Source organism: Platalea leucorodia (genome assembly GCF_965183815.1).
Source record: "Platalea leucorodia genome assembly, chromosome: 2".
NCBI lineage: Eukaryota > Metazoa > Chordata > Aves > Pelecaniformes > Threskiornithidae > Platalea > Platalea leucorodia.
The window spans coordinates 29,174,766-29,200,040 of record NC_138824.1 but is presented as its reverse complement, the minus strand read 5'-3'; the positions used below and the strand labels follow the sequence as shown (position 1 = coordinate 29,200,040).

Below are 25,275 nucleotides of genomic sequence, written 5' to 3'. Positions count from 1 at the left end.
TGAAGTTCTGTTGTGCAGAGCAATAATACTCTGGAGAGTTACTTAGTGTCAGCTGACTGTCATGTCATGTTAATGAGCTGTTGGATCCTTTGGAGCTTAGCTGTCTCTACATCCAGGTAATCCCTACTTTATTAATCTATGACAATTGTTTGTCTTTAAGCAAGAGCATTAACATGATGGTGGGTGGAGACTGCTGGAAGAATCTGACACACCTTCCCTCAGCATCAGGGTTTTGCACAGGTCGGTAGAATATAGGAATTTGGAGGGAGGAATTAGTAATCTGGCACAGTCAGACTAATAGTTCTTGAGTAGAAGTCTTGGTATTGAACCACTGTTCGTCAGAAATCCATGATGTAAGGTTTTGAGCAACACCTGGCCTGGGAGCTGACTGTGGGGTTGGAGACTGTGTGGGTGCTTCTCTGTCACTGTACCTCCCCGCAGAGGGCTGAGACGGCGCACCAGCTTGTGGGCATGCCAGCTGCCTGGGAGCAGTTAGCCAGGCTTGCCTCAGCGCCTGCGTGGGATGGGCTTGATCTGTGCGCTTGCTCCTTGAGCTAATACTGCAGGTGGTCGCTGATGCCTCTTGAGCTAGACAAAGACCTGTAATGCACAGACAATGCTTATTCTGCTTCCAGCTGTTCTCAGCAGCGCAGCTCTTCTGTGGAAACTGTTCAAGCCTTCCTTGATGTGAAACGTGTTGAGGTTACTTCTTGGTTTTGTTGCTGCTTTAGTCTTTTTATTGTTAAGAACCAAGAGCAGAAGGGGACTGACAGAGCTTTCCATAGCTAATAACTAGCTAATGGAGTAGGCAGAGAGATCTCATACCTTCCAGGTGCTTTCTTGAGGGTAGTGGGAGACCATGAAGTACATGTGTGGACTCAAGTTTTGCTATGGCTGTGTAATTACTTGGTATTTAGCAGCTGGGCTGTTGGAAACTCCCACAGAGTTGGAAGCTGCTTCTGTCAGTGCTGTACTTCCAGGTGTGGAGGCTGAAACCTGTCTTCAGTGACAAAAAGTGTTCCACCAATTGTTTGCAGTTGTAGGTGCAGGACAGAGCGAGCCTGGGTCACTTCAGTGGTGTGAGTGGAAGTAGCTGGAGGTTGTGTAGTCCGAACTCCCGTGTGAAACAGGCCCAGCTAGAGCTGGTTCACACAAGCTAGTTCAGATCTATAGATCTCTAAGGATAGGGATTTCATACAAGCCTTAATCTTGTAACTACTTTTCCCTCCTGGCTGGAATTTCGCATGTTCCAAGTTGTGGCTGTTGACTCCTGTCCTGCCCCTTTGTGTCTCTCGGAAAAGCCTGGTTCTGTCCCCTGCTTGAACAAAGCAGCTGCAGACAGCAGCAAGATCTCTCCTCAGCTTTCTGTTACGGGTGAACAAACCCAGTTCTTTTCACCATCCATCCTGGTTGCCCTCTGCTTGACTTGCTCCAATACGTCACTGCCTTTCTTGTAGTGGGGAACATGAAATTGGATGTGGTATTCAGGATCTGCCCTGACGGATGTGCGAGGTTCAGAACGGCCTGATGTGCTGGCTCCGGAGCCTGCTATTGCAGCCTAGCCTGTGCTGCAAGGGGTGCTGGTGCATGTGCGACTTCTGCGATGCTGCAGTGTTGCTTCGGGGGCTGCACGTGTTATTGCACATAAACTTAGTAAGCTGCCCCTCGAGGTTAAGGGGTGCTGGCAAAGTTCAGGGCAACCCCTGCACCTCTGGCTTGAGAAAAGGGAGGAATGCCCACCTACAGAGAGGCGACCGCAGCTGCATCACTAGAGGGCGAGGGAGCAAGCAGGCGGCTCAGGCCTCCGCGTCCACGCTGCACCTAGCAGGAGCTGCAATAGGATGCCATTTTATTGCAGCTGGAAGTGGCTGATGACTAAGTTCCTTTCGGCTTAGCTCTGGCAATTGGATATCACTGTCCTAGGGTGCCCTTTCTAATTCCTTGCAGGGTGAAAAAGGTGAACCTTCTTCCTGCTTATGAAATAAGCTGATCTCATGTAGCAGCAGCAGCTAAGAGTCAGAACAGCAAGAGTTAGATTTTTTCTAGTGGAAGCATGCAGTTAAGTACAAAACTATTGTATAAGCAGGAATGAGTAAGGAAATAGCTGTATGAGGGAGATGACAGATACTGCATCTCTCTTCAGAAGATGGTAACAACAGTTCCTAACCTCCCTGCAGCAGTGACCTTCTCTGGCTACAGGGTAGTGGACGCTTATGCCTTGCACATGTGGAATTTAGGTGACCTGTGCTGGACTCCGGGCATTCTTCTGGCAGGAAACTTACCTTTACAGTGTGTATCATGGCAATCAACAGTCTAGAAACTTGGAACTTGAGTTGAGCCCTAATATTAGAACTGACTTTGGTACTAACAAAAGCACCAGGCCAAGGGCTAAACTATGGGCTTTATGTAAAAATTATGTAAAGTCTGTGTTGTTGTGTGTTTTGGTTTTGGTGTGTGTTGTGTTTTTTTTTTTTTTTTTTACAGCACCTTGTTATAGGTGGTATCTTCCCTTCAGTTTTGAGGCCTTTATACATTTGCTGATTGTAAAAAGCCTTTTCCTTTTAATGCTGGAGGGGTGGTGATGCTGACTTCAACCTCTCTGCTCTTGGCTAGACAAGCTTGGTAAGCGTTGTTGCATAAATGATAGTCAGGCACTCAGTTAATCAAATCAAACTTTATTCCCGTGAATTCCTACACCAACATTTAAAGTTCTGAGCTGAACCACTGATACATGTGTACAGCTTAAGCAGCTGTGAATGGAAAAATTACTCCTTGTATAAACTTTAAATGGTAAAACTCCCAAAATGCATGTCTACTTCAGCCACCAGCTTCTTGCTATAGGTTCAGGTCTAAATATCCTGCTTCTCTTGAAGCTTTGACTTTTATATTAAAAACTGCAACCATCAGCTTTAAAAAATGAAAGCAAAGACAAATCTAAGAAATAGATTGAAATATTCCACTGCTGTGGAGTCAGTCCTCACTTTTTCATAACTATTAGAAACATATACAATTTCTCTTGGGTAGACAAGAGAAAAGAAGGGGAAGTCTAACAACTCTTAAAGCCTCACTGTTGTATCATCTGAATTACTTAAACATTTAGCATAAATTCCTTTTGAAGTACTCCTGATACACAGTATTACTACCCCTAGCGTACTGGTCAATCAAGGTAAATTAGTGCAACAGACACTGGAAATTCCTCAGCCATGCCTTGTTTGTAACTGCTTTTTCTCAGGGGTGCATGAAAGGGAGACGAACAGTTCCTGCTGTATACGAAGGCTGGGGGAAGCAAGAAGTTTGTGGAACTGCAGCAATCCCCTTTCATCAAAGGGGATGTTAACAGTGCAGCAGAGTAGCCAGTTTAAGTGCATGCTGGCTACACTGCAAGAGGCAGCAAGTACTGAGATGATATCATCTATGCCTAAAGCTTTTTCCTCTTTTTGGGGTCTGAAATGGAAGCTGTAACATCCAAAACAGAGCTGTGCCAGCTGTGACTGTTGGTCACTCACAAGTTGTGGTTGCTGTGACAAATAATTGCTAATTGCTATGTAGCTCTGGTGATCTTTGTGGGTAAAAGAGCTCTGTTACCCCCAGAGGGCAGCTCGCCTGCACCTTCCACAAGGGTGGGTTGTCACTGACAGCATGCAGACACCATCCCTCTGTACAACTCCAGGCCCGGGTCATGAATTGTGTCGTTCTGAGACCTGCTTTGCCTTCTCCCAGGATAGGCTTCTATAAAGAACATCCTACTTCAGGAATAAAAGTGGCACCTACAAATAGGTGTTATTGCATCATTTTGGAGAATACTGACTAGCTGCATGTTTAATCAAGTAACATGACCAAGCAGGTACACCCTCCAGGCCTGAGGGTGATATAAACTATCCAGTCATATGAGCTTTTTCCACTCAGCTGAAGAGACACCGCAAGTGGCAGGACTCCAGCCCAAGTAAGAAAGTGCTAGACCATGGTGTCAGTTGTCTTTGAGAACTCAGTTCTGGCTTTCTGCTCCTCTGTGGCTTCCTGTCCTTCAAGCACATGGACTCATTCATGTCAAGGTGACCCAAACGGGAGCCTGCACCAAGTTACAGTTCTGTGCTCTGAGCCAGCAGCTATTTCCAGCAGTCTCCCTTATGTTAAGTGTTTAATTCAGTGGTGCTTAGTGTACTCCAGCACTTCCAGGAAGGATCTAGAAAATAATAAAAGGCTGCCATCCACTTGTTAGAAATGCTGTGTGGACTCCTTAAACCCTGTAACTATACGTTTTTATCTCAAATGCAGGCATATCTCAGCTGTAAGTCATACAAGGTGGGGGGCAAACCCTTCCTACTTTTATAAGCCCATTCACTGGGACAGAGTACACAAGTCGGACACCAACTGCCCTGACCTTGAAAAGCCACAGAGCAGAAGGGAGCTGGAGAAGGACAGGGGCCTGGGCTCTCATCGCAGCAGGATTAGACAGGACTGGTTATTTTGAGTCAGACACTTGCCAGCCAGCAACTGGGAAAGTTCACCACCACAGCACAGATTTTAAAACAGTGCTTTGCCTTAAACAAATCACAGCCTACTGCTGCATGTTACATTAAACCCAACAGGTCAACATAACTCTCTTTCTTTAGCACCATTACAGGTCAGGAAAATACATTTATGACATGCAATGTACCTAGCGCAGAATCTGCAAGATGGAGATAGTTCTGCTGGTCCAATTCAAGCAGCATGTACACATCTCTATAAAATCACCTGAATTTAAAAGGTTACAAATCCTAAACTGGAGTTGAGTTCCTAAAATTAGGTCACTGATTTGGCCCTGCTCAGACCATAATGTGATCTACAGGTTTTTGATCCTTTATTTAAATGATCCTTAAACAACCTTTCGTTCTCCATCTGCTAGAAGGTATCAGTAAGAATCTATTTGTTTCATCATAAGTTTCCGGCTGTACTCGTAGGCAAGGAACAGTGCCCCGTTGGCCAGGAATGCTCGGATCATAGTTGGCTTTAGTCCAGAATACAAGGCAAGTACACCTGGAAATGAAATCAGAGCCAGTTAGCAATTTATTAAAATGCCTATCTGCATCAACCACTGCTTTTACCTTCAAAGGATACTGAAGTAATGCTTCTGCTTAGAGGGGCACGCACACACAGAGAGCTGAACTCACTGGTGTAGCAGCTAACCGCAGGGTTACTGGATACTGATACAGAATGAGTATCTAGAGTTGTCAGGTGAGTTTAGCCCTTTAAGTGCTTATGTTAGAAGCTTATCTCGGGTATGAGAGAGTCTTCAGAAGGCTGCCTTGGTCACCCGAGGGTACCGTTCACAGCAGCTGTACCACAGCTAGCAAGGGGGCAGACAGAACAGCAGGACTATGTTGGAGCTGTGCCTCAAGACAGGCTCCTGCTCTGATGAGCATCTTCCCTAGTAACAGGGCCACGGACATTGTTACACCATCTTCTGAAGTGCCCGGTGCAGGCCTTTTCCCGAGATAAGACCTTGAGGTAGATGTCCCAAGTTGCCAGGATTGATTTATCAAACAGCCCTCAGTCAGCCATACATTAACTTCTAGAGGTGAAGAAAAATTCTGTACTGAACTTAACGGATTCCTTCAATTTTCATGTATAGGTTTGGTCATGGGTAATGGAGCTCATTCCTTTAGCTGCTTTCAATGCATACTGAGCTTTTGTTAGCTTTAAGTGAATTGTCTCCTGAGCCAAGAGGCATGGCAGATACAGTAGGTCTCAATTTCTAGATTCCAAGCTTCGCAGACTACATGAAGCATCAATATTTGTTTGTTTGTTAGAAACAGTTATTGTCTGTCTAACACATTATCAGTGGACTACATTTCTTAACCAGTCTTTGGTATTGGAGGCTATAGATTTCAATCTGCAGCCCTACAGATTCAGTTGATATGCCGCGTACCCACCTTCAGTTCTCACAACAGTTACGAATGTTCCCATAAAGCCTGCCTGTTTTCCAGCCATTGAAAGAACCTGAATTCTAGATTTGACACAGTCCACAGGATACACAGCAATCCACAGACAGCTGCCTCCAAAACCTCCGCTTAGTAGCAAAGGAATGGGACCTAAAGTTAAGAAATAAGCTTTTATACACACCACAAAATATTCACCAACATAAATATCACATTATTTCATCTACAGAAGTCAAAGAGAACACAGAGGAACCTGCTTATGACAAAAGAGCAGTTTCTGCTTCCCCACAAACCTTTAAGTTAATTTTAAGCCACTGCTAAGTTGTGAGTCTAACCAGAAGCTCAAAGGTTATAAGGAGTGCCTCTTAGATTATTGGCCATGCTAAAAAAGCATAATTCAGAATTTGGTTTTGACTGTATTAACTAAATTAACGCCACTCCTTTCACACTTGTAATCACTTTCCAATGCTAATTATGAAATGGTTTAGAGTAACATCACATAGTGTCACTAATCACCTATAGAGATTTATCTGGTACAGTGAAGTTGCTTTGTGATCAGTCATTTTTCATGATGCAACCTCATTTTGTGTTTCAGATCAGATGTTTATAAGCATTTTGCAACAACAAAGACCAGAATGCATGCAGCTGAGATCCTAACTCCCAGCAAGACAAAGTATAATTGTGCAGTCTTTCAACAGGAGACAAGCAATCTTTATTCTGGCATCTCCTCATTTTTTTCATGTCTAATTTTCAATCTCAGTGTTCTCTTACTATCATTGTAATGACAACTAATGGTCAGCGTACATTTCAGCACACACTTGAACATACAGTTCAGGAGAATACAGCTGAAGATGTCAAAATCACTCTAAACAGCCGCTGAAAGGAAATAGTTTGGAGTTGTGTTACACTGTAGAGTCAGATCTTTAAGTAGTTTTGTAATGTTACTGTTAGCTCGCTGTATTTATTCTCCATCTACAGTACATCCTGCTCCATTGGAAAGTGGTCACTTCGATAATTCATTACTATATATACACAAAATGCAGAACTCCTTATACTGTATGTCCAGTTTCCTTCATTTTACATGTATTTTACAACTGCTGCGCATGACTAGCGTAGCTCCCTCCCTTATGTCCCCCAGGACAGCATGCTAGAATCAACCTGGGAAAAGGGGCACCGTACCTAATTCATCTTTTGATCTCCCAGAGGCAAAGAACGTCCGGCTCAGTTCATATCCTCCAAAGAAGAAGAAATAGCCTGGGACTTCCCGCAGCAAAGTGCTTGACAGGCCACGGTAAAATCCAAGGGGACCATCCTTTTGAATAACACCCTTCACTACTGACCAAACTGTACTGATAGAGAGGTTGATCCAGTTAGTGATGCTTAATAGCCAGATAATAAGAAGGTTACAGAACAATAAGCAACTGCAGCTACAATTAAGGGTTAGGATGCATTGTGCAGACAACAGGACTCAGGTAAGATCCTGCCAGGAGCCCTTCACTGGCACCCAGCTTTACTAGTGCCTGAAAGGCCTCCAGGCTGCGACCCTCCCAGCCACAATTCTTCTCTGGTTAACAGCGGACTACAAACGTTACGCTGAGCCAATACAGAATTGAAAATAATAAATACACATAAAAGAGTTTTAGAGAAACTGGGCACGGTGTATACTTACTTGTGTCCCTGGATTATCTTTCCTGACAGCTGCATTTCATGCATGGCCTGCAGCCGGCACTTCACCAGCTCTGTAGGACAGAGGACAAGGGTGGCAAAGGCAGAGGCGAAGGAGCCTGCAGCAGCGTTCTGCAGATCACTGCAAGAGAGAAACTGCAGAAGGTATTTGGGCACTGACCTTCAGTGCAGTGGAGCCACTGCACCAGCAATCAGCTTCCTTGAACCTGTACTCTAAATATCAAGAAAATCTGACGGACAGTCTTGGGGGAAAGAGTCTCAAAGGAAAATGGCAGTTACTTGAACTAGGAAGATGAAAAACCTAGCTCATCCCATCTTCATATATAACTCAAATACATCCTTTTGACACCTGAGAATACACATTGCAACCTTTACCCTTCTTGCTATACTTTAGTGATTGCAGCAGAATAAACACTATCAAATCTTCCTCCTCTTGGCTTTTGTAAAAATTTCCATAGACTTGTTTTACTGGGCAACTTTTGGGTACTGCTTACTTCCTCAAAGAGAACAGGAGCAATGATCACCTCATACAGATGTCAGTGTTCTCAAATTCACCTCACCAGTACTAATACAGGTTTTCAGTGGAAGATGCTCAAAATCTGAAACCAAGGCACAATGGACGACTATGATCTTTCTATGGATGTGCTGCCATGAATGCAACCATGTGAATCTGAGATAGTGCAGACAAACATAAACCACGCCACTGAACAGGACATCACTGTAATCTGCATTGACTCACAGTATTCCAAAACTGGGAATTTGCAGGGATATTACACATATCACAAAGTCTAGGCTGCTAAACTGCCAGGCCTCAAAAGGCTGGTACTCTGGGATCGTACTGCTTTATAATACACTTCAAACGGGCTCCTACAGACATTGGTGTGTTGGACAGGAGCTGCACAATAGCACAGAGCAAGCGGAGCTTCTCTCTTCTTTCAGAGCCTGGGGAGTCAGCCCAGCGGAGACCGACCTCACTGCTGCACAGAAATTCTTTCTGTAGAAAGGAGATGTTTGCCCTGTGCCCAGCAGTTTTACACACCTACAGTACCAGAGATTAAAGCTACAACTTTTCGTCTTACGGAAGCATCACGGAACTGAAGTTGTGACACAAAGCAAAGCTTGTGACATATTCAGATATGGCAGTGACAAGAACCATCAAAGTGGAAGAAATTAGTAACTGGCTGCAGAGCAGCAACGGAATAATATGCAGTAAATAAATGGCAACATTGATCGCACAACCCTCTTGCAGAACACAAAGCTTGGCTTAATAGGGATCTGAGATGCAACCCAATAAAGCTCAAGACAGAGCAAGGCAGAGTTAAAAATACAGTATGTGGCTGAGCCCTGCAGTCATTAAGCTACGAGCTAGAGCAAGGTAATAAGGTTACACATTAGGATAAGAAAATATGGAAGAGGTGTGTTAAAACTATGCACTGAAGGGTGCACAGGATCCTTTCTCCTTTGGGGGAGAAAAAAACCAGATGCTATCAGACTTGAAAAGAATTCTGGCACATGTACATAAAGGACCAGATTTAGCCATAATTCAGATCTTTCCTACTTTTGCCTGTTGATGTTTAGTTCTACATACAAAAATTCAACTGCACCCACTGTTTAGGCTTTGGTCTTTAATACAGTGAACCTCACTGCAGAAGTGATAAGCCTTGAACCCTGTTCAAGTGTCCTCTCAACTCAAAATGCCTAATGCAGTATTTTTTCTGGGTGGGAGATTTTTGATCACACAGCACAGGAGCAAGAATCCTCTACTCTTACACTGCTGCTTCCTCTATAAAAGGCATTTATCTTGTTTTTCAAAGAAAATAACCTGCTGAAGATGACTAGTCACGTACTGAGAAAGTCAAACTGAGGTGAACAAGGATAATAGTTCTCTCAGTTTAGACTTTGGCACGGAACGAAATCAGTTTGGTTGGACTAAATGGACATTTAAAGACAAATGGAATTTAGCACTTCTCTTTCCATTTGGTTGTCTCAGTTTAGACTTTAGCATGGAATGAAATCAGTTTGGTTGGACTAAATGGATGTTAAAAGATAAATGGAATTTAGCATGTCTCTCTCCATTTGTTTTCTTTTTGACTCCGGTACCAGTGCCATGTATTCCTTTAACTAGAAAAAGTGTTGTTTTGTAACTGTCCTTGTAACTGTTTTGCAAGGCACTGACCAGGGTATCACTAAACACATGCAGACTAGGCAAGTTTATTTCCAAGCCATTTAAAAGGTATTACTGAAAAGGTAACTTAAAGCAAAACCAAACTACTATAGCTGGTTTTGAGAAATCTCAAATGCTACAAAATAAAGAAAAAGTAACAAGCAATTGCTTAGATACAGGTAAGAAAAATGGTCAGGTTCACCTCAGTTTGCGACTTCACGCATTTTGTTCTTCAGGCTAAGACACTATGACAGTTTTTGAACAGTAGAGGCAATGAAGGTAATTATAGTTCTTGTCATGTCTGGAGGATATCCACCCCATCAGGGTTTCTTCCGTCCCCTACAGCACACTACAAAGGCTTCCCGACTCTTCCACAATGAGAATGGGTGGAGACGTCCCAGACAGACCACGTGTACGCAGGGCACCACTGCAGACCACGTCAATACAATTCTCTCATACATGCACCTCATAAGATGCCTCCACAATGATCCAGATGAAGAGACCAAGGGAGAAATCTTTCAAGTAAACCTAAATTCTTTAATGTTTTGTCCTAGTACAGCCATGCAGTCACACTCTTTGCTCTTCAACCAACAATGAATTAAACAGCCATCCTGGATCTGAAAAGTACCAGTACCTGACCAAGGAAAGAGGGGTAAGATGTCAGAGGCACTTGCTATCGCTACCTATTCAAATTACATTCCCATTCTGTATCCCACTCCAAAGGCTTGGAGTAGCACACCTATGTATACTGTTTGAAAGTTTCCTGCGCTACCTCCCCTACATACACCCTAAACATGCTGTCTCAGTCACTTGAAGAGATGATCCTAGGACCTCTGCAAGTCTGTGGTCTGCCCCCCAGGAGGATCGCAAAAGATGGTTAAGAAGCAAAGCACGCTGTAGGTAGGCCTACCTCCTACATTTTAGTGGGCAGAAAGAGATAAGGCGTCTGTAAGCTGAGCAAGCAGAAAATCCCTGATCTAAGAAAGCAATAAAAAAGGTGGAAACAATTTTGTCTCAGCTGAGAGGTCTCAACTGAGAGAGAACAGTGAAAGAGAACTGAAGTAGAGAGCAATTAATGTAAGTTTCTTCATTGCTTCATATTCCCTTATAGCAGGCCTCAGTCTTAAGATACATCACATCCAGGAGAACACCTCATGTACCACCACTTTTAGATACTTGTCTTCCACTTAGGTAGCTACCCATGTCATGTCAGAGATCTCAAATGCAGAATCATGGCCTCCTCAACTACTTCCATTTGGAGACAGACGCGACAGAGGCAGAACAAAGCTATTAAGGAAAAGCTGAATGTGGTTAACCTTGCGTTACTCTCTGAATGAATGGAGTTAGGACAGTATGAGAAGTCTTTTACACACCGTGGGGCAGCACAAGGATGGAGAAGGTGCAGCTACTCTCAGTGCTGCACAGAAGACGTACCTTGAGAAATGCGTAACAGTAAGGCACACTGAGACTGCCGGACCACTGACAGCTCTAAAGTGATGCACCTGGAGAAAAGCCATCCTAGCTAGAAAGAGATTATGATCATTATGCCAGTGCATAAATCCACAACTTGTTCACACCCTGAATACTCTGCACCGCTCTGGTCTCATGAGCTCAAACCCAGATGCATTAGAATTACAAGAGTTTCAAAAAAGGCAACAAGAACAGTTAAAGGAACAGCTCCTGAGTGTCCACTGACTAGGGGGGCTGGGATCCTTTCACCTAGGAAAAGACTCAGGTGGGGAAAAGGGGCACGAAGCAATGGATAGAGGTCTACAAAACCCCAAGTGGCAGAGAGACAGTGGCTAAGGACCAACTGCCTCTTCCAGTTACAGAATTAATGATTATCACCTGCAGAACTCCCTGCCAAAGTGTACTGCAGATGCAAGGAACTTACAATAATTTGAGGGGAGACTGGACAAGTGCTTCAAAAGGGATCCAAAGTCACTGACCAGATCACTCCAGGCTCAAAAAATCCTCTGAACTAAGAATGCAGCCTGGCAGAGGACTCAAGAGTAAATATCAAACACTTTCTCTCTTCTTTCTCATTCCTTAGGCAACCACTTATTACCAGTACTACAGGAAACACATTGTGCAAAATTAGACCCTCGGTCTAACCACCATTACATTCAAGCTTTTGAAACTTAAATAAATAAATTTTAAAAGTAAGGCACTATTAGAAAAGTGTCCTTTCCCCTTAGTATGCCTCCGTGTAAGAGGAACCATTACCTCCCCTGCAAAATCAGAACAACCTAGAGATCAAGGGAACACAGCTTTCAGGCATTGCAATGCTCATGCCCTTTGGTAAGATGTTCCAGGTCTTGAATATTCCAATTAAGTTGTGATTATCTAAACCAGCCAGCTGCAGTGACAAGTAGATGGCTCTGTTGTAACATATCCTAGCACAAAGGTCTATATTCCAAAAGTTACTACACTGCATACTGGCAGAGGGGGGCCTGGGACATCAGTTGCACCCTGCCAATACAGTATTTGCAAGTAGCAGTTGCGTGACTTTTTATTTATTTATTTTAAAATATGAAACAGATTTCTATTACTAACCTGAGCTTTGTTTTCCTGTCTACTCCAACAATTCTTCTCACAATTTGTTGGCAAAATCCATAGCACATGAACAGAACGGAGTTCTCCGCGATGTTGGCTACAAGCGCTGGTGTGGTTCCCTTGTAGAAGCCTCGAAACCCCACTTGCTTATAGGTTTTCACAAAACAGTCAACAATTCCTTTGTACATGTCGGGGAACGTCTGCATCTTCACCTTTGCGGTGTCAAAGGGCTGGCCAGTCACCACGCATGCTGTCCCACCTAAGCAAGCAGTGGAAGTTAAGAGGGTGGCTGAAGGTCATCACAACTGAAATGCCTATACACGAGCAGCACTGTTAGGAAAATCACACAAAAAGCAGAGATGAAAGAATTCTCTGCAGGAAAAGGCAACTGCACTGATTTTAGCACAATGGCATCAATTGTCAGTGGTGAATTTCATTACCTGAAGAAAAAAAATCATGCATAAGAGCAGTAACAGCTTGATTCTCATTAAACATTTCTTTACCTTACTAAAAGCAAGCATCTAAATGAGTCAGTTCACTTACATGAACAGGTACTGAATTAGAGGCATTGTTCTGCAATCAAGTCACTTGTGTTAATGAGTTAAGCAACATTTTCCCTTGCTCATCAATGCAGTGGTTCAGAAGCCATCTGATTTTACGTTCCAACAATAACAAAAAAACTGAAAGATTTGTAATCAAGCGAGACAAAGGTTCCCCCAGGACAAGAACACTGCTGAGAGAGTGCTAAAACTGATGATGCATTATAAATTGATAACAACAGACTCAAGCTCTTTACTTCAAAACTCCAGATGATTCTTATTTACGTTTATTCCCACATACTGGAAGAAAGCGGCCAGGATAAGCTGAAAAAGGGCAAAAGGGCAAAATTTCTCAATGTGTTATCTTTTCCAAACTGAACTGCAAGGTCAATACCCTGAAAACTTGTGAGATATTTCCATCAATGTCATCAATAACCACTTTGCCCACAGCGCAGTGTTCTTCCACAAAATCTAACTCAATTCAGTGGTCTGCAGAAAGAGCTAACGTTACACTTTCAGAAAGAAATACCAGCATACACTGACAGCAATCTATTAGGAGCCAATACCTAACAGGAAGCATATGATAGGTGTACCTTATATAGACTTTATGGTTTTGCTTTTTTAGCAAGAGAGAAGAACCATCCTAAAACAGAAGCTGATCTTTAACCAAAGCACAGTTGACATGCATACATCTTAAAAAGGGCAACTTAACAAGATGTTTTTTCAGCTATGAAACGGAAATAATTATCTGTAAATGCAGATAATGTAAAGAAACTTAAATAACTAATCTTAATTGGATTCACATATTTGTTTTTCTTCTAAGTGGGGAGTAGAAGAGTAAGCAAGTGTTTGTTTAACCAGGGTGATTTTCAATTGATTTTACTCTTTGCAAACACATTTGTGTTACATTGTTGTCGCCCCTCTGCAACGAGGTACTTCAGGTCTTTAACAGGAACTCAAGATCCTAGCTCCCATAAAACTTTATTCTCAACCAGATGGATCATTAAAAGCTTCAGAGCAAATCATGCAAGGACGCATGAAGAGCTGCTTGCTGTGAGAGGGATAACCAAGGAGAAAAGTAGCTGGCTTAGACCAGTAGCATCCATGTAAGCCTCAGATGAAAAGCAGAGCTGGAAAGGCTCAGCCAATGCTACCTGCAGGCAAGTCAGGTAGATATTAATCTACAGGACAAATGCTAGGTTCCTGTGTAAAGGCAGACCTAAAACATCCACATGTAGTAAAATAATGGCTGTTGGAAGAAGCCCAAGAAAACCAGGAATGGTCTTGGGAATGCAAAGCTGAAAAATTGGGAGTGGACTGTGAACAGCTGTTCCAAAAAGAGAAAGGGCTCTCCTTACACTGTCATTGGAGGTGGCACAAGAAGCCCAGTAAACTACAGCGATGAACTTTGTAAGCCTCAAGGTAAAGACCAAGGGTCCCAGTTAATATCTAAAGTATTAAAGAAAAAAAATTCTTCCAGCCAACAGTAAAGAGCCTAAAAAAACCAACAAAACCAAAACAAACCAGAAAAACAAAAAAGTCAACCCTGCTTGAACATTTAGACAAATGTGGTCCTAATAACAACATGGGAATGGTGGAGAAGAGAGTCCTACTTAATCAAAGAAGTGATTAGAGGTTGCTTAGATCCTAGGCAAAGGACTATGACCCACAGGCAGCTAAATGACTTATTTTTTCTTGTTCAGAATTTACTTGCCCCAATACGTCATTACTTAACGGCTAGTTAAGACTGTATCTGATGAGGAAGGTAAAACCAGGTTACGCATTTGCTGGAGGACCTAGTTGTTTGCCTAGGTAAATACACTTTCTAAAGGATGCAGAGACATATGTAACACAGAAACAAGCACTACCAATGAACATAGTCAATACAAAGCAAGTATGCCGAAAGAATATGGAAAATAAATACTAGAGGAAGAGTAAAACTATCTATACAACAGAAGTAGCAAAGAAAAAGAATAAGAACAATGATTTAGGATTACTGAGGTCATGTTGAAAAAGGTCTGAATTCCTACATCTTATCTGAAGGAAGGAGAACTATACCAGAGACGAAGACAGCACAATTAGTTCTAAGATCCTCTAAGCTCTACTGCCAAAAACCAAGCAAACTGCAAGTGCACGCCCTGTTAGCCTGAATGTGGGCATGGAACAGTATCACCAAGCAATGGATTTCTAAGCTAATGCTACTTTCCAGCTCTTGTAGTAGGCAAGATGAAACACACCAGGCTTTGACTCAGAAAGACAACTTCCTAAGCCAGCGTGCTCCACTGCCCTGGATGTGAACAGCAGTATTCCTGAGCTGAAGTACCAGGAAGGAAAGGAATCATACCTCCCATTTAAGCACCTGGAACATGCACAAAACTGTCAAGAACTGCACAGATACTAAGTTGCTACTTTGGGAAATAGAGCAGATATAACAACTGTTCTTTACTGAGCACCCAAAACCAAAGGAGAATGAACAAACTAACAGAAACATATTTTTTCTAAGGCAATGAAGGAATAATAGCAGAAACACTTCTCTTCCCTTGCAGGGAAACAGGGTGTTGTCTAGTCAATGACATATTTTGCAAAGGCTAACAAAGCAAGTATTCACTGGGCAAAACGTGGTGTCAGACGAAATGCTTTACGAAGGTGCCACGTTGGACTCCTTATCTGTCACCCCTTGCTTTCTCACTACACTAAGGTTAACTCCACTCTGCAAATGACCTCACATAACTACCCTTGAATGCACTTAACACCATTAATACTGTCATATTTACAGCATTAACACCGTCATAAAAGGACTGACTGTAATAGCTATTGTATGGGAAAGAAAAAATTAAATTGTTTAAACTGGTTACAACAGTACATTAGACAAATCTTTTCTTCCACCTTCTCTGTATAAATATTGCCAGCTTAGAAATGTCAGAAAGAGACCATTTCCCTGGTAGAGTTAAAAACCGGTTCACCCTTAGCCACAGACATTACCAAGGTGGTAATGTCAGCGTGACAGTGCAACTGTTTCCACACTTGTGACTGTCACAACTGGTCCAGCAAAACTTTATAGCACAGACTAGACCGAAGTGGAAGTTAGTTAAGTGAATTCATCACCATCAGTCCTACCGCTGAGCTTCCCAATGATTCACACCGGGATGCTGTCTGAGCCAATAACCCTTCAAGATAGCTTCTTGCGTGTTTCAATTAGAGAGGGTTCCTGTGACAAAAGCAGCACCTCAATCACTGACACGCTGTTTGAGTTCATTCCAAAACTCTACTCGTGACTGATTCTTAAATTCATGTGAGCATGAGAACTAACACTAAAACTTAAACCTCCTTCTGGAAAATTATTAGTCTGAAATAAAGGTTACACCTTCACTGTTTGGCAGGGGTTTCACCAGGGAGAAGCAATAGTTACAACAGTTGCACCTACAACACTGGCTGAGGTCAGCTGCCTCACCTCCATATCCTTAAAATACAGAAGGCGAGGCTTTTTATAGCAATGGGAAACTGCTTTTACATTTGTCACAGCTATTAAAACTGCCCCTCAGAAGTTTTGTGCAATTAAGTTCTCTCCAGCATTACCTGCAGCTCCTGCTGTGAGGTCAATAGCAGCCTGAATAGCAGAGTTGATCCTCATGCTTCACACTTGTTTATCAGTTACTTCAGAGCAAAGTCTCCCCTTTCCTGGCAGGTGTCGAGATACTTGTCTCCTGAAGGAAAAGAAAAATGAAGCATACAGGATGTACAACAATAACTCCCACAGGCAAAAGCATCCCATGAATGCTTTCACCTCCACTCTTCCATTTAGCTTGTTCTCAACCATTTAGAGACAGAAAATGCTTGTCCCCAGGACTGAGACACAGCATATTTTGACTAATTAGTTGTGCCACCTTAGGCAAGCCTGTCTTCAGATTATTTGGGCTTTCCAGCTTCTAGTCTCCCCGGATCTCTCAAATGAAAGCAAAGAGTACCTCCAGGGAACAGCGTTGAGCATTACCTTTCTACTGATTACAGAAGCATAGTCTCCATCAGGTGTCTAAGGCTAGCTGGCAGGAACATTCCCCCGCCCCCCGTCTCAGCTCCTCACCCATAAAACAAAACAGAGAATTGCTCTCCTCATGGTGAACAGCAGCTAAGAAAACTTATTCATGATGATACAGGCACATTAGGTATTTCTATGTGGCTCTCAGAAGATATAAGTAGAAAATGAATTAATATGAACATCTAGAGTTGTGTCTGGCTGTCACGTTCCCAGTGCTAGTCCCCCCCCCCAGCATATAAATAAGAATTACACCTCATCTCTCAGGAAGGCAGCTGGAAAGCAGAAATACAAAGGTGACACTTTCAAATAAAACATTCAAATGAATTCAGTTCTCAAGTTTGCAGCAAGGCAATTTCACTGGGCAAGCAGTTAAAACAAGCTTCCTTATTCGCAGTAAGATCACTGAGCCAAAGATCTCCCACTGTTTCAGAACCATGTTGCTGAGCTAGACGCTTGGCTGGCACTGATGTCAAGAAAGTTGCATGAGTCTTAAAAAACACACAAACACACACATGAATCAGTCCTTCATTGACTGTTAAGCTTGTCTTCAAGCAGAATACATCAGTAAACAGAACAATTTTCACTCTTCTACCTACTGTAATGCTTCTTTTGAAGCCTGTTGTCTCCCAAAATATACTTTGGAGTGGTATGAATGGGAAACATAAATTTCCAGTAGGCTACATTGAAAGAATAATTAAAAAACCCCACACTGTATGAACCACATCCTTTTTACCACTGTTACATTACAAGCACAGACACTTGCATAGAAGCAGGCTTTAAGAAAGCCTGTCTCTAAACAGATTCATTATTCCTGAAGCTTAAAAAAAAAAACCAGTAGGCCAAATACTGTCACTCAGTAACTTCACATGTCCAGTCTGTTTCAGATGTGTTGCAGGAATCTGAATATAATAGGTTTTAAAAAAAAAAAATAGTCACTACTCTTGTAATAAATGACACTAATACATACTATTTCCAAATTGTGGTTACAGATTTGAACCATTTCACTGCTGACAGCATAGTATGCTAGGTGTTATTACAAAACAGAGGCTCCAAGACCAAGTTACACTTCATTATCCTATATACCTCATTAGTGTTCACACAGCACTCTGCAGTTTTGCTTCTCGTTTAGTGAAAAAAAAGAACGACAGATCAGCGAGAGAGCCTCTGAATGAAGGGAATTAATAAAGAGCAACAATTGCCTGCCTTCAGTAAAATGTACACTGCTTGCATCATGCTGAGTGCTTATCAACTTGTGCCAGTCCCCAAAGGGAGCACGTGCCAAATCACCCACAGACCCACTGAAAGCCTGGCAGCAGAAGGAAAAACAGAGATGCCTATAAAAATATGGATGTTTTAAGAGCCAAGGAAGTTTAGTCTCCTGACCCATAAGAGCACACTGCCACTTCCAGAAGATTTAAGACTTAGTCAAAACTACACGGGTATTATATATGTACATACCTTCCCTCCTATTTTTTTTCCTATCGGTAATAACAGTAGCAGATAAAAAACTGCTTGTAGATAGAGCAAGGCAACAACGCTGTTACTTCCAGAGCAAATCCAAGCCTCAAATCTGGAAAGACAGAAGCATTAGTTAGCGTAACAGGTCCCACAGAGTCCTCCACCCGCAGCCCCAGATGTTATTCTCTGCTGATGCCTTCTCCAAACGTAAATACAGCCAGGAGGTAGCACCGCTCCTTGCCGGGGCCCGCGGAGGCCGGCCGTGGCTCCGCTCCCCCGGGCCAGAGCAGGCCGGCACCCCGGCAGCCGCAGGGCGACGCCGGCCGCCACACGTGCTCACGGCTGGGGCGGCGGGGGCTCCTGGCTGGCCCGACCGCCAGCTCCAGCCCGGGCAAAGCCGAGGCAGGGCTTTCCGCAGGAGGGGAAGGCCCGGCCTGCAGCGGCGGTAACCCCCCGTCCCAGACACCCACCCCTGTCGAGCAGGAGAGCCCCGGCCTGCCTTGGCGGGGCGGCGCGGGGAGACGGCAGAGGCCTGCCGCGGCCGGAGGCGGCCTAACCCCGCACCGCCCCCGGCCCGACGCCGCTCCCGGGCGGCTGCGCTCAGCCCCCGGCTTCCCCAGGGGCCGCGCACCCCGCGCCCGCCCGCCAGGCCCCACGGGCCGCGGGGCAGCCCGGCCCCCGCCCGCGGACCCCTCCGCTCCGAGCCACGGCCGCCCGGCCCGCCAAGGGAGAGGGCAAGGCCGCCCGGCGCCACCGCTCACCACAGCACGCCGCCCGCCCGGGCGGCTTGGCCGCCCCGCCGCCGCTGCCCCTATATAGGCGGCCGAGGGAGGCGGCGCGGCCCCCCCGCGGCCCCGGCGAAGACGCGGGCCGGGGAGGCGCTGGGCGGGCGGCGGGGCCGGGCCGGGCGGCGGCCTCCGGTGTCCCCGGCGGCGAGAGGCGGTTCCGGGCGGGCGGGGAAACACCCAGCGGCCGGCGCGGCTGCGGAGCAGGGGGCCGGGGCCGGGGTGTGGGGGTCCCCGGCAAGTACCAGCCGCGGCAGCGGAGGCCCTGGCCCCGGCGGCCCGCAGGCCCCTGCCCGGCGCTCGGGCTCTCAGCGCGGCACGGCCCGCGGGTGGGTGCGGACGCGGTGGCCGTGAGGGCAGGACGCGGGCTGCTGCTGCTCGGGTCGCGTAGCACATCCGCCTCGTTTTTTCCCCCCAAAAATCTCTGATCAGCGGGCTGTGTTTAAGCTTACTGAGCAGGATTAAACTGAATATATGAATTAGAACCACAGTATCTTTTTGTTTTGGTTGGTTGGGTGGGGTTTTTTGTATTTAAAGGATTTATTTAGGAATTAAGTACCCTGAAATATCAACAGTGTGTACCTACAGGGGATCCACAGCAGAGCTGCCATAACTCCTGACACTGGTATCTATCCACCAGCCGCAGTCTGACTAGAGCTTTTTTTTTTTGGCCTCCTGCTTAGTTGCAGTGTTTGACACATTTTTTCAATGTCATTCGAGCAATGCCTGAGAAGGAAAATTAACCTGTGGCTATCTTTTTGTACCACATGCCCGAAAAACAGTTATGTCAAACAAAAATGACTACTCGCCCTTCCCTAAAATACAAAATTCCCCATTAAGTTTCACATACATGTTAGAGGACTAAGCCATACAGGTATGGAGCTATTTTATACTTAAAGATACAGCAGCCTAAAATCTTATATCTAAAGGTATAGAGTTATACCTGACATCCTGGATATTGACTAAAAGAAGAAGGATTTTCTTCTGCCTCTGTAGTTGAGTAGTCAGATAATTATGGAGATACAAAGTAAGAGGTGTTCCTCTTCAGACGTCTGCTAAAGTCTCTAGCTTTGCTTGTACAGAAGAGGCAGTGACCTGTAGCACATTAATGTGCTACAAATTGGACATGGACAGAGATTGCAATTGTGAGCAATTTGTAAGCAATCTGTAAGCCATTTGCTGCAGATCAACAAGTGACTTCTGCTAAGCTGAGATGTCACTTTCGTGGTCCTAACTTTTCGGCACTATGAAGTGGAATATGGTGGCTTAAACTGCTGTGCTGAGGGTTAATACCACTTTCCTCAGCTGAAACTGTGCAAAACTCGTTTTTTTTCCTTCTAAATTAATAGAAGCACTTGCAATAAGGCTTTTCAGAAGCAATGCCCAGGTGAAAGCAGTAGGACACTGTACAGCCTGTGGAAAGATTAGTGAGCATTATCTATAACGTATATCAGTGATCGGTAATACTTGAGATACTCTGCCAGACCAGGCAGTGTTTCTGGGAAGTGCTGTATGCCTGCAATCCCTGCTGAGTTGCATGTGTTTGCATGGATTGAAACAACCGGACCTACATATTTGAGCTTAGATCCATCGTGTTTTCCCCAAAATAAAACTTACCATTCCTACTTTTGGAGCCCACACCAAGGAAAAAGCATTACAAATACCAGAAAGTTAAATGTACGTTTTTTGCTGTCACTTTTAATTAATCATTTCAGATACAGCTGATTTTTCTATGTGGTTATTTTCTTGAAACATTCCTTTTAAATGGTTTGGGGCTATTCTTCAAAATATGGCAATTTTTAAGGAAGAGCAGGCTAGGTTATAAATGGTGTTAGAAACAATACATCAAATTGTAAATTACTTTATTGCTTTAATGTAGAAATAATTGCTGAGTCTGTAGTAACAATTAGTGATGGTGAGTTAGTTGTGCATCTCAAATGATCTGAAATACTTAAGAGATTACTGTTTAGTCACAAAGAATTTTGACCTGTGTGCCAACTTCTCTTTTAACAGGACTGCAGCATTTTTGGAAGATTCAGTTGGTGAAAAATATCTAAGCCCTAATGCAACGAAGCTTGCAACTAATGTGCCATTAAATCATGTGCTGCCTGCTGTTGCCGTTTGCCAGCTGAAACAACAGGCCTTGAGTATTTCAGGATGCTTGTTCAGAACCACGTTCCTCGGGCAGAGCACCAGGCCTGGTCTGCTCTTGTTTGGACCCTGTACAAAAGATGGAGCTGGTGAGAGTACTTGAAATGTTGCCTGGGAGATTTTATAGCCGTGAAATGCAGCACTACAATGAGCATATTGCCACCACATGGCTATTTCTGCGACCTGCACCCATCTCTACTAAGCCAAACCGTACTTTTTGCCCCTGCACTGTGCTGGTGTGGAGGTCCTGAAGGGCAATTTGTTTGGGGCTTAACTTCAAGTTTCCCCTCAAAGGATTAAGGCAGGTCAGAAATGGGACACGTGTGCAGAGAGCTTGGCTTGCAAGTGCTTTGCAGGAACATGGAAGCGTTTTCTGGGACTGAAGGGGTCTGGCTTGGGGTATGGGTGATTGGCCTTGGATGTGATGGCCCACTGTGTGATGGGAGGGGCACAACTGCTCTTAAGCAGAGTGTTTTGGCACTGGAGGGATGGGTAACTTCTGGGAGCTGAAAAGGTGGGAGGGGTCTGCCATGGAAACTTGTCTGACGCAGGAAAGGAAAGGGTTTCCTTGCAACGTGCTTTCCTTTCCATCTTGCAGGGTCCCAGCAGTCCAAGCCTGTCTCCTGAGCCCACCATCTCCAGCCAACAACAGGCAAACCATTTTCTCCCTGAAAGCCATTTTGCCTTTCCTAATTCTTACGGAAATCCTCATTGCACAGGAGGATGAACGTCAGTTCTTATCGTGCCAGAATAGCAGCCAGAGCTGCAGAAATGAGACCATCAAAACCTTGCTGTGGATGTTGTCCAGACTGTTTGGAGACGTGGGTCAAGCAGTACAGTACCACATCGGGGTTGTACATGGAGGAAAAGTAAGATGGCTTCTGCATGTAAGGCCTTACACAGGTGATAGTGATTTGGGTGCTGAGGTACCACTGTCAACTGCAAGTGAGAGGACAGTGTTGGCCTTTTCGGATTAGGTTGCAGTCAATGAAGTGAAGGTTTGGGGGACAGCTTTGAACCACATATTTCACAAGGATGTTTGGCCCTAACTTAATGCAAAATAGACCCCCCATGTCAGAGGTGAGGAGCCTCAGCACTAGACATTTCAGTCTGCTAGCCCATTTCTGTTGCACCAAATTAATTACTAGCGTAGATGGTCCCACCACCTTGGGAACTCCAGAACTTCCTGGACTGTGGCATCTTCCTAGTAAGCGTGGAGATTAAAGACCTTACTACAAATCCATCTGGAAGCACAGGGATGAGGTGTAGTGCAAGTCTGAGGGAAAAAAAAGCTCATGTTCTTGCTATAGGGGTCATTCTGAGAGAGAAGAGACTAGCTGCAGCCACCATTTTATCACTTGGTATTTGCTCACTGTCACTCTAAAACAATGGAGAACATGCAGGTAAACGGTGCAGCCGGGCAGCGCAGGATGCATAGCTGTGTGAAAAGGCAGCTGAAGACCACCAAAATAATTCGGAGCAGATTTGATGACACAAACATTGCTGTGCCTACTGATTCCAACAGGAGGGAAAACATTAGAGGTGTTCAGCTGTGGTCAAGGATTGCATTGATATGGTCTGATTTACAGCAGAGTAAACCACCCCCAGAGATAGGTCTTTGGAGGAATGTTTCTTTGCAGTGTAAGAATTGTACTTCCAGGTTCTGTTTTCTATACTTTGACTGCACAATAAATAATTTTTCTTAGTTTGCTTAATATTCTTGACAACTACCAGTTGCTATGGAGTTAATGGTTCACCATGAGCCTTTTCTGCCTGTATGTTAGCCAACTGCAAATACTTGCCCTTAAAATCTCGTCCAAAAACAGCAACCCAAAAGACCAACACACAGAGCTGAAAATGGTATGTTTCTTGGACATCTTTGTGAGATTTCTATCCATTTTTTTTTAATGACTAATGGTTTAGGCATGCAATGGAGTTATGGAGAGTTAGTTACTGAATATCAACCAAACTCTGGGAATTGTCTTGGTACATTGCCTCAGCCAGGGCAATGTGATACTACAGGGCAGCAGCTCACGGGGAAGGAAGGCTGTGATACAAAAGAGTGGCTTTTTAGGAGTAAAAGTAGTTTCATAGTGAAGTTATCTAGATTGTGTGGGGGAAATACGGGGCATTTGTACATCAAAGGTAAAAACGTTACTTGGAAATTGCTGTTGCATACAATAGGAAAAAAAACCTTGGAGGACAAAAAGCACATGGACGAGTGAGCATTGCCAAAAGTCAAACAGAGTTTGAGGAAACTGGCCAACAGCAGCAGTTCCCAGTTAGTTGGATTTTTGTTTTCAGTTTGGTTTCAGACTGATTTGAGCCAGACCTAATATTTTCCTTCCATTTCTGGTACATCTGAAGTTCCTCTGATCCTTTTCAGCTAGATCAGCGTTCTCATTAGTATTTGCGCTCACAGCAGGAAGCCATTTTCCTCAGCAACAGCTAAAGGCCTCCAGCACGTCCTCTGTATGTGTCTGTCCCCACGCTGGACACCCCAAAGCCATCACGGGCATGTCCTGGAGCAGAGACTGGAAAAACACCAGATTTCATCTCTTTGGTATTTGTAAGCCCAGTTATTCCTTAGTTGTGGACAGATTTTGTCCAAAAAAAGGTTTGTCTCCTTTTTCCCTTCCCTTACCAGCTTGTGCTTCCTACATGACACCTCTGAGCCGTGCCTGATGTCTGCCACCCAGCTGGAAGGAAGGCACAAGCGAAAAAGCACAGCAGCCTTGCTGTGCGCAGAGAGGGGCTCCACGCTCCTTGGGCACCTGAGCTCCCTCTGAAAACGGCAAGAAGCGAGGCAATGACCAGGAGCTGGGTGCCGAAATGCCGCTGCGGAACCAGCCACGCACCGACAGTGCCGTACGGGCTGAAACCCGAGGCCTGCTGTTCTGTATTTAATGGTTTCAGTACCACAAGCTCTAGAGAAAGGTGAAAGGCGCTTGAATTAGCTGGCTGTCAAGGAAGTTACTTTTAAATTTCTTGAAACAATTTATGCTCTGAAATACAAGATGGCTTGGGGAGGAGTGGCTGGAGAGCTGCCTGCCAGAAAAGGACCTGGGGGTGTTGGTTGATAGCCGCCTGAACATGAGCCAGCAGTGTGCTCACATTGCCAAGAGGGCCAATGGCATCCTGGCCTGTATCAGGAATAGTGTGGCCAGCAGGACCAGGGAAGTGACAGTGCCCCTGTACTCGGCACTGGTGAGGCTGCACCTCGAGTACTGTGTTCAGTTTTGGGCCCCTCACTCCAAGAAGGACATCGAGGTGCTGGAGCGTGTCCAGAGGAGGGCAACGAAGCTGGTGAAGGGTCTGGAGCACAAGTCTTAGGAGGAGCGGCTGAGGGAACTGGGGTTGTTTAGTCTGGAGAAGAGGAGGCTGAGGCTGACCTTACTGCTCTCTACAACTCCCTGAAAGGAGGTTGTAGTGAGGTGGGGGTCAGTCTCTTCTCCCAAGTAACAAGGGATAGGACCAGAGGAAACAGCCTCAAGCTGCACCGGGGGAAGTTTAGGTTGGATATTAGGAAAAACTTCTTCACCGACAGGGCAGTCAGGCACTGGAACAGGCTGCTCAGGGAAGTGGTTGAGTCTCCATCCCTGGAGGTATTTAAAAGACGGGTAGACGTGGTGCTCGAGGACATGGTTTAGTTGTGGACTTGGCAGTGCTAGGTTAACGGTTGGACTCGATGATCTTAAGGGTCTTTCCCAACCTTAATGATTCTATGATTCTATGATTCTATGATCGTCTGTCCTTTGGAGGGGTAACTTTGGTCTTCAGATACCATGGCAGCACAGTTCTGGATGCTGCTACCTGTTTTGTTTATCCTCATCTGTACTGCTGACAAGTCAAAAAAAAGACTCATTTTGGAACTGAAATTTATGGATTCTATTACATCTGTTTCTTAAATATCAAGAAATATGTACTTAGGAAACTTATGTACTTAGGAAACTTAGGAAACTTACATGTACTTAGGAAACGC

At 44.6% G+C, this 25,275-nt stretch overlaps 1 protein-coding gene across 5 annotated transcripts; it reads right to left on the bottom strand.

Annotated features, from left to right (window-relative positions):
- Positions 1-2,652: 2,652 nt before the first annotated feature.
- On the bottom strand, positions 2,653-19,404 carry SLC25A15 (solute carrier family 25 member 15). Of its 5 annotated transcripts, none has more exons than XM_082304198.1 (9): positions 19,388-19,404; positions 18,358-18,469; positions 16,440-16,567; positions 12,325-12,583; positions 11,203-11,286; positions 7,588-7,725; positions 7,098-7,267; positions 5,913-6,071; positions 2,653-5,016 (listed from the first exon to the last, which is right to left on the bottom strand). In XM_082304198.1, the coding sequence occupies exons 3-9, from the start codon at positions 16,492-16,494 to the stop codon at positions 4,892-4,894; spliced, it is 990 nt and encodes a 329-aa protein (XP_082160324.1). In that variant the 5' UTR covers positions 16,495-16,567; positions 18,358-18,469; positions 19,388-19,404; the 3' UTR covers positions 2,653-4,891. The 5 variants fall into 5 exon arrangements, with proteins under 5 accessions (XP_082160324.1, XP_082160325.1, XP_082160322.1 ...); XM_082304199.1 differs by lacking the exon at positions 19,388-19,404 and adding an exon at positions 19,119-19,229 and having other exon boundaries at positions 16,440-16,564; positions 18,354-18,469; XM_082304196.1 differs by lacking the exon at positions 19,388-19,404 and adding an exon at positions 19,119-19,229.
- Positions 19,405-25,275: the final 5,871 nt, after the last annotated feature.